Source organism: Melospiza georgiana, chromosome 6 (genome assembly GCF_028018845.1).
Source record: "Melospiza georgiana isolate bMelGeo1 chromosome 6, bMelGeo1.pri, whole genome shotgun sequence".
NCBI classification, from domain to species: domain Eukaryota; kingdom Metazoa; phylum Chordata; class Aves; order Passeriformes; family Passerellidae; genus Melospiza; species Melospiza georgiana.
Window position 1 is genome coordinate 49,103,936 of NC_080435.1, and position 9,844 is coordinate 49,113,779.

Sequence of the window (9,844 nt, forward strand, 5' to 3'; positions counted from 1 at the left end):
GCAGAAGGAGTGATTCTCTTTCTGGATGCATTAAATGCAGTCTGGAGCTAGGTTAGATGCACCATCATAGTCTAGCCAGCAGAGCCTGCCTCCTAAGTCCTTTGGTGAGTGGGGTACATCAGTGTCTGGGCTCTTGTGGGCAGACACCAAATGGTGACTGAGGTGATTTTTAGAGATTTACCAGTTTTATCCTATAAGGTATCTTTTGTATCTTCTCTAGCAGAGGTATCTTGTGTTTACTGATAGACACCTGTGAAGTTCCTTGCCAAATGATTTTGAAAAGTCTTCTGCTCCTTTTTGGGCAATTATTTTGTGAAGGTTGTATGAGCAAGCAGAATAATGCTGACATCTGTTATTTACATAAACCTAGAAGTGGCTTTTTGCATTGTTTTGTACTTTATAGATAGGACTCTGCTAATTAAAATCTATTAAATGTTAAGATCTTGTCATTCTGTTGGATGCACTGCTCTACTCAAATAAAGGAAATTGTTGTTAGATCATGGAAATATTTTTCTGAAAATATTTCTGAAATATTTTTCTGAAACATCATAGCAACACCTTTGGGTTTTAGGATCAACTCTGTGACTAGATTTATTACACTCCAATGGAGGTACGTTTTTTTCCTACCAAAGTCTACCTTATTTCAGTTACAGAGTCCTGTTACAAAGTTCACCCTGCTGTCTAGATGATATTACAGGCAGAAATTCTGGGGTTAGGAGAGGGCTAGCTTTGTGCTATGAAACAGGATAGGCCAGATTTTTAAAAATCAGAATACCTAAGTTATTCTTCAGAACTAATTTTTTTTAAATTCAAAGAATATTTTTAATGCACATCGTGTACTCTGAGAAAATGAGGTGATTTGATAGTCTGCATAAATGTTTTGAAAGAGGTCACACTCACAAGGCAGACTTCATGATAGACTTCTTTTCTACAGTAATAAAATAAAGATCTCTAGACAAAGGTTGTAAATTCTCTTTTAGGACTTGATACTGCTTCTGTTTGTATAACTGGCAACATTCTGCTAACATTGAGGTCATTGGGCTCTTCAGTCTCTTTGTAGCAGAAGAAAACATTGAGGAATCTGCAGTGTTTGGGAATGAGCTTCCTGAATATTTTGGCATTTGAAAGGGGCTTTTTATTCAGATTTATCACTAAAATACTGATTTTAGAAATTTCTTCTGTAGTTGTTGGGTTTTCTTTTACCAAAGGTAGATTTTACAAGACACATTTTTGTTGCTTTGAGCCTTAATGAATTTAGCTTGTTTTGTGGCATTAATAAAATATTGCTAGGAAGACCTGGTGCTAGCTAGGAGAGACAGAACAGATTTTCACATTTCGCATTTAATTGTCTTTTTATTATAAAATAAATTATTAAAAATAAAGCCTCTTACATACCAAAGAATAGAAACGATTACCTTTATTCACATTTCTGTTGGATCAACCACCCTGCCAATGAACAGTAATGTTTTAAAAGTTTCTTCAAAAATCATGAAAAGGAATGGCCGGTCTACTTTGATGACAGGAGGCACTGTGAATGCAGTTATTTCTGAGCCGCTTGCTGCTGCAGCCTCAGTTCCTTCCTCATCCACTTCAATAACTGCATTTTGGACAACCTGAAGTGCAAGGCAGAAATAACTATGTGACAGAAGTAAATGCTAACCTAAAGAGTATTTTTCCAGCTGAAGGCATTCAGTTGAAGTAGGCTTCTGTGAAGGACTAAAATGAGCAGTTAATCTTCGTTTTTTCTCCTGCATATTTCTATTTTGTACATTTGGTAGCACAGACTCCCAAATGTACAAATTTGGTAGTCTATCTAAATATGTAGAGCAATGGGGTACAGTCCTGGATTGGTTAGAATATTTTCCACTCTCACTGAAATTGCAGCCTGGCAGAATCTGATTTTTCATTTTTCATCTTTTCCATTTTGTTCTTTCAGGCTGCTTCTACCTGTGAGTGTTTCTGCTGTGTTAGTGTCTGTACTGGTGAACTGCCTGGTCATTGAGTGGATTTACAGCTCCTAAACTCCCAGTTCTAGGAATTACTTATGTGAAAACAGTTGAAGGACTTCACCAGTGTTGAGGTTTCTGCTACATATTTTTAAATAATATTTTTGTCTTTCACAATTCCCAGGGACAGGATGCTCCTCTGGCACTCTGTAGCTGATGCACATATTGCTTCTAATATCAGTTAGCAGTTCCTGTTAAAGTGTGATTTTTTTGATAACACAATAGTTAACTGCTGAGAATCAGCATGAAAGTTACATGATCAAGAGGAAGGGACAAAAGTGCTGCAGATTGCCATTATATTTCCCAACAGTGAAATAGTTCATACCAAACTGAAAATCTCTGCAATTTTATCCATTAAATATTTATTCTTAGCATGTTAGATCTTCTCAGAAAGGTTTTTTTTTCAAGCCACTGCAAATTTGAAAACCTTTAGATCAAGCATGAGAGTTTTTGAAACTTGTATAGAAGTGTTTATTATCCCACCCCGTTAATTGGCTAAGCACAAAGGCTTCTATATGGTGTAGGGAGACTTGTAAGAGCAGCACCAGAAGGATTCTTTCCCATAGGGTACAAATACCCAAAGGGAGGGTGCAAAGAAGGTGCAGTCAGGCTCATCAGTGGTGCCCTGTGACAGGACCAGAGGCAGTGGGCACCAAGTGAAACACAGGAGGTTTGAACAGAGGAGGTTCCCTCTGAACCCCAGGAAATGCTTTTTCATGTGAGGCTGACTGAGCACTGGCACACTGAATTCTTCCTCTTTGGAGATATTCAAAAGCTGTCTGGACATGGACCTCAGCAACTGCTCGAGGTGACCTTGCCTGAGCAGAGGAGTTGGACCAGGTAACCTCCAGAGGTTCCTTCCCACATTAACCATTCTGTGATTCTGGGAAGCCTCTCCTGGAGTTGTGGTCCTGGATTGTCTCTGCCATACAACCCTCCACAACCAGGAGCAGTCGCATGCTACAGTTTTCTTACATAAATTTATAAAGCTACATTTTTAAATCCTGTGCCAGGTAATTTTATTTGGATCTTGTTTATAATTCATCTTGTTTCAGTAATTTTTTTAAACTTTTACTGTAATATATGAATTTGTATTTAGAATTCGTTGTTTTCCATCTCATTCCACACACTCCATTCTTGTGGGCACAAGTATCTCTGTGTTTTGTCTTTCATCTCCTTTCTTTGACCATGCATTTTAATTTTCTATTATCAGCAAGTTGTCCTTTTTATAGACTAGCTGTTTGTTTTTCATAAGATATCTCTGGTCACATAGACCTATTCCTTCTTGATATTGATGTGATTGACAAGTCTTTTGTCTTCCATTCTCTTCTGCTTCTTGAGAAGCCTCTGTTTTCCATCAGTCTTTTGAATTTCATCTTTGCTCTCCCTTAAACAGTGGCATAAAGTATCTCCTCCTGCTCCTCTTTTTCCATGGGTGTGTTCCTGCCTTCTTGGCCATTCAGTGCCCTTGCCTTTACCTGTCTAAAGGTTCTTTGAAAGTTTCAGCATACAAGGTGGAACATCTGTATGGGTTGGAGTGCAACTACATTGTGCCAATCCTTGCCTGTGAGATCGTGTTTTTTCTCTTCCGTGGTATATAAAGGGAAAAACAGGAGTGCCTTGACTTCTCTTCCTCACTGTTACCTTTTTGAGATTTTATTATTTAAACTTCCTAAGGTTCTTTATTTTTTGAGAAGTGTAACTGTCTCTGGAATGCGTATGAGGAGTTCTTTCCTTGAATTTCCTTCCTTGCCCTGGATTTTACCATTTGACTCTCATTTATATTGTCTTTCTTGTTCACAGTTTTTTTGAAATTGTGCCCATTCTCTGCCAACCATATTCCTCTTGAGGCAGAGCTTTTCTCCTGTGATGGGTTAGCTCTGGATGGTGCTGAGCACCTATGAAATGTCACTGCCTCTTTCCCTTACACACCTCATACTTGAAGTGGGATCCATCCTGATTAAGATGTGTAGATTGCACATACCTGGCTGATGAGGTACTTTGCTATTAGTGTCCCCATAAATTTATCTGACCATCTTGGCTGGGCTGTTTATATACTATTATAATCCAAACAACAAATAATTTTAGTGGGCTTACCTGTGAAACTGCTACATATTCGTGATCTGTCACATGACTAAGATCTGCTGAACGTGTAAAAAGCTTTTTAATTCCAAGACTTTGAAGCAGTTTCTTCATTTTGTATTTTTGCTCTAGTTTAAACTTTGGAAATGAAATATCCACTTTTCTGTTAAAAAAAATAAATTAATGCAAACAGTCACTTGACTGCTGAAATGCACACTACTCAGGAATTGGGCTTTACACAGAAAAAGAAGAGACAAAAACTGGAGAGTCTCTGCTGGCATTTAGGTTGCAGAAAGTAATTTCTAACCTGTTGGCTGCCAGTGATGCTACAAATCATTTTCTTTTCAGTATAAATACTTCCACCAACAGTCACAGTGCCCTGATACCAGGGCAACACACTAATTTATGGACTGGTGAAAAGAATTTTCACTTCGGGAACTATATTTCACAGGAATCATTTGGGTTTACCTTTTTATATTCAAATTTATCAATTCCTCTGGGTTTCCCCAGGTAGGAAATGTTTAATAAATGTCTAGATTTATAGTGGGTTTTGTTTGGCAGTACTAAATTTAAGGAGAGAGGAGACCTAAGGAAGAATATGGAAAGACTCATGCCTTCTCTCACAGAGACATTTTTAACTGAGATGAGCTGAAGTTTTGTCGCCTCTGAGTAAAAACTTTCACATGCCACTTGGGCTGTGGATAGACCATTAAAGGACCTCTACTCTGTAGATAGCTCTTGCCACAGAGATGCTACCATGGGAAAAGGGTAAGGAAGACCAGCTAATCTTTGCTGGGCTTTGTTGCTTTTCTGCAGTGGACATCAAAGACATTAGGGCCCCGTGGGTGTCAAAGCCATACCTGGATTTCATGCTTCCAAGCCAGGATTCCACAAGCTCTGCAGTCAAATGGTCTTCAATTGAAATGTAGTCTCCCTCTTTTTCTGGGATAACAATCAGCATGTGGGCATTCCCTTTGTAAGGTATCTTTATCACAGTGCATCTTAAGTTCTCATCAAAAGTGGAATTAATTTTATCTGACTTGAACATCATGGGTACCTGTACGCTTCTGTATTTGTTTATGTGGAAAGTCTCAATTTCCGTGAATTTGGAGTTAAATGGATAGACCCACTTGCCTGAGGAAAGAAAGAAATGAAATCATTATGTGTGTTTAGATTTGTTCAGAAAAATATTCTAAAAAGTTAAAAAACCTATAGGGTATTTTCTGTATCTAGCTGAAGTGGCTGTCAGTTGTGTCTGGGATAAGTGGATGACAATTTCAGTATATTTTATGTTTATTGTATATAAATTGTTTTACAGAAAAAACCCCAAAGTAATCTACAAAATAAACTGCTTCATTTGCACAGAAAGAAGGGAAATATTTTTCTAAGGTTGATTAGTTGCCACTCAAGTTCAGAATTTATGTTATCTTTGTTTTGTCAATGCCTGGTGAGCATCTGACCTTTTGTAACATGCAACCTTCTCTGAAATTGTCTACCAGCTGCTCAATGTCCTGTATTTAATTTAATTATCCAATATTTTGGATGGGGATTCACTGACTTTTCCATGGAATGGTTTCTGACCATCTCTGGTATTTCTTTCCCTACCCCTGTAAGGTAATATAATGGGATTCTTGGGTTCCTATGGGACAGATGATTCTTGATGAAAATAGGGAAATTATTTTTGTTTCAATGATTTTGTATACTATGTTAAATCAGTGCATGATTTTATGCCCAGTATTCAGCATTTAAGACTATTATGATTAAGACTTTTTCATTTTAATGGGTGAATTAAAATAAAACATTGTTTCCTGTCATAAAGAGGGATAACTGGGAGATGGACTGAGATAGCTTGATACAGGGCTTTTTGTTCTCTTTGAGACTCTATTTTATGGAAGATAGCATAGAAAAATTGTGGTTTCCTATCATAAAAAATAATTTCCTATTATATGAGCTTAATAGAAAAAAGTAATCTTAGATAAAGACATGGAGAAAATAGAACATCTAAATTCATTTAAACTCCCCCTAATGTAGCTGAAGTTAGAGTCTTGATTCTCCTAATAAATAATTATTCTGCATAATAAAACCAGCAATTACCTTTAAAGAAAATGTAGTCCACAAGCACCACTCTGTTATGGCGGTCCAGCTCTTCAAAAAGTTTTGGGATTTTTCCGTTTGTCATTTTGTTAATTTTTTGATTGATGAAAAGTTTTGCCTGTGTTAAGTTTTCGAAGTCTACTTTCAGGAATTCCATATCAAAGTACTGCTTAGATAAATTCAGGAAAGACTCCTTGAGTTTGAAGTCCTTTTGAATAAAAGAAAGAACACCTCGCATGAGGAGAAATTCTTCATTCATTGTGATGTTACCTGTCAGTTGTTTAAACAAAGCTGGTAAATGTTGGCTATCCACTCTGTCCTTCACATCATGGAGGTTTAGACCTTTTACAATTTGTCTGTGTGTTTCTCCTTTGGTTGCCATCATATAGACACTCATGAGAGCTGACACAGAAAATGGAGAGATGATTACATTGTTATCATGTGTCATTGCAATTTTTCTGTAGAGGTTAAATCCAAAATTTGTGGTCTTTTCAGTGAAGTTGTGAAGAGTGAAATCTTCAAGACCTTGGTCTTCAAAACCTTGGTGTTCAAAAGGCTTAGAGATATTTTTGTGATGATACCACTCTTTGGAAATACTGATGTTATTTCTTTCCAAGAAATTACTCTCTTTTTCCTCTGTTGGAAATTTGGGTTTGATATCAGCCTGGATGAATTCAAAACATATTTCACTTAAGAGAAGTATATAGATTACTGCTTTCATGTTGACATCCAATAATGAACTATTTAGAATTGGTTTTTTCCTAGAAAACAAGAAAGGCAACAAAGTGACTTTTTAGTTTGTTCTTCCATTCACAATGCAAAGGGTAAAAGATGTAGTGGTCTTTCTGCATCTTCAGGGTATATACTCCAAACCTGGCCAACAAAATGTTTAGAGAAGACCAGGCAGATCTTACAGGACACCCAAGGCAAACCTTAGCATCAAACATTGTGTAAATTTGCAAATGAAATGCACTTTGCATATAGTGCAAATATGATTATCATCCATCTTTCCATAAAGCAATATATGAATTCTCTCCCATACAGCAATGTTGAATTGCACCTCATGGAAAATTTTTGAATGGCTACAATCTTTGGAGATGCATTTTCCCATTATAAATTAAATGGGATGTTCAAGACCACCAAACCTTCCCAGATTCCTTTAGTATAGCAGTGGGCAAAGGGATAAATGAGATTAAAAGATGGATTATATGGCCCATCATTAAAGTAGTAAGTGATTCAACAGTCTAGAGTCACGTGGCAATCGTTAACTACTCCTTTTAAGCTAAGGATCTGTAACAGCAAATTACGGTCAGTGTATAATTTGTGATTTGGCATATGGGAAAGCTGGTTTTATCTGGTTTATTCAGAGTTCAGCTGAATTTCACAGTTGGCTGATTCAGGCTGTGGGAGTTAGTCCTGAAAAGGTATGTTGATGTGAGTACTGAGACATTTGGGTGCCAAGTCACGAGGTGCTTTTGGCAGTCAGGTGGTGTGCTATTTTCTTTGGAGATAATAGGTCACGTTCTGTACTTGCTGCAGCACAGATGGGCTGTCATGACTTAATCGGGAGGCAGCGAATTCGATGAATGTTATGCCTGCTCTCGAGTGCATGGCAGACAGAGAACAGAGCAAAATATGCAGCAAATATGTTGTGAATATTTTTTTATTTATTTTTATTTCCCATTAACTCTTGATTTATTTCTAATGAGATTCCCAGTGTCTGGATTTTCAGGACTGGAGTAGGGAAGGGGATGACTTGACTTCAGTTCCTGCCTTGCTGGTCAAAGCGGTGCCTGCGACATCTGGAGTGCCGGGACACTCACTGTCCCCTGGCAGGCTGAAGCAGTGCAGTTCAGAGCTAGTGCAGTAACTGCTGAGCATTCCCTCTGCTTGTGCAGTGACCCACTTCTGTGGGAAGTGGCACAGGCACAGGGGTCCTGTTCCTGCCGCAGTGCTGCACCTGCCCTGGCAGCAAAGAAGGAGGTTCTTTCCTCTGGGAATCATCCCTGCTTTGAAGAAGCATCCTTGGACTGCAGAGTCAGCTCTAGCAAAGAGGCAGGGACTGGAAAATTTTGCTTTTGATCATATTCAATCACGGCAGCACCAATTCGCCCCTCTAAATGCAGTTAGCATCAGGCCTAACTGCTCACCAAGTATTGCAGAGCACAAGCCCTTCCTCATCTTTTCTAGGCAGGGTGCAATTCCTGCACACAGTGTTGCATCTGGCAGACATCACTGTTGCTTCTCTCTGGGAGATCTGGAAACGGACTTGGCTCAAGTGGCCACCAGCTTTCCCCAGGAGATGTGAAGGGACTGGCTGGGCAAAGTGCTGAGCTGCCTTCCATAGGGCTCTGCCTTCCCAACACAGAGAGGTTTTGGACAGAAAGGGCAGGACAAACGCAGAAGCTCTTGTTTACAGGTTTATCCTAAACTATTCAACACTCAAGAAAAGATTCCTGAATCCTCAGGCAAACACAAACACATCTGCTGCTGATTTGAGTGCAATGAACATGGGAATAAAAACCTTGCAGTTGCACTAAGTAATCATCTGAGATTGCAAACATTTAAAGTTAACATTAAAGGATCTGTATCATTCACCTTTACTGATAGAAATAGAGCATGTCCTCTAGAACTAGAGGACATGTTCTCAAAAACAGTTCTGGGAGTTCTCAAAAACAGTTCTCTCAAAAGCAGTTCTGGGAATAATAAAGTAGAATTTATGTACATTATAGACTTGTATTTTTAGATCCAAGTGAAGCTTATTGCTAATTTCAGACAACTCAGTTTATTTGGAGAGCAGACAGTTCATTAATAAATGTGTGTTAGAGCAAAGTGAATATTACTTCCATTTAAAGAAATATTTATTTTTAGTAATATCAATATCAAAGAAAGAAGATTCTTGTGCAAATGCTTTTTTCTTCTGAAGGCATTAGAGCAAGAGAAAAATCCATTAGAAGCTGATTAAGGTCTACAACCATTTAAAGCATCACATCTAGAGAATCATTGATAAATGTATAACATTGTATTATATATATATATATAAAAGATATAATAATCTTTCCTTTACAATCTAAATGCTTCATATAAATTTTATCTTACCTATTAGGTAGCTCTTCTGTTACGTTACTCAATCAGTTATGTTTAAAAATGAGATGAAGATGTCTGTCCCATTTAGAAGTTTTTGAACAAATATTTACTCTTCCAAAGACAGATAATCTGGTTTTGTCTGTTATAAATTAACTGCTTTATAAACACTGATTATGTGTTTCCTATAAATGGCATAATAAGGGAGGGTTATATTCCAGTAAATCTGTTCTGTCTTAAATGAGAAAGAAGAGAACAAGAAATTCTTTGCATTTAGCCCTTCAGCACCCTATCAGGATGTAGCCCCCCACATTCATTAGCCCATAAGAATTATTTTTAAGGCAGGATCTGTGCTACTCAGTAGAGTATCCAGTCTGGCTTAAATTATCCCCTTACGTAAAAGAAAATGTCAATATTCCCCAAGGCAGGGGGAGCACGAGGGAGGGAGAGAGGGAGAAGGTCCAGAACATTGGTAGGGGTGTTACCAGCATCCTTGCCCTGCAATTTGGCCGTGCTTTGAGAGGAGAGGCCAGGGCTCCACTCCCTCTTTGAAGAGCGTGCCAGGTATTCGGTGATGT

At 38.1% G+C, this 9,844-nt stretch overlaps 1 protein-coding gene across 1 annotated transcript; it reads right to left on the minus strand.

Annotated features, from left to right (window-relative positions):
• Nucleotides 1-1,399: 1,399 nt before the first annotated feature.
• Nucleotides 1,400-9,351, minus strand: SERPINA10 (serpin family A member 10). The gene is made up of 5 exons (XM_058026552.1): nt 9,282-9,351; nt 6,183-6,943; nt 4,949-5,222; nt 4,104-4,251; nt 1,400-1,613 (listed from the first exon to the last, which is right to left on the minus strand). Exons 2-5 carry the CDS (start codon nt 6,901-6,903, stop codon nt 1,422-1,424), a joined length of 1,335 nt encoding a protein of 444 aa, XP_057882535.1. The 5' UTR covers nt 6,904-6,943; nt 9,282-9,351; the 3' UTR covers nt 1,400-1,421.
• Nucleotides 9,352-9,844: the final 493 nt, after the last annotated feature.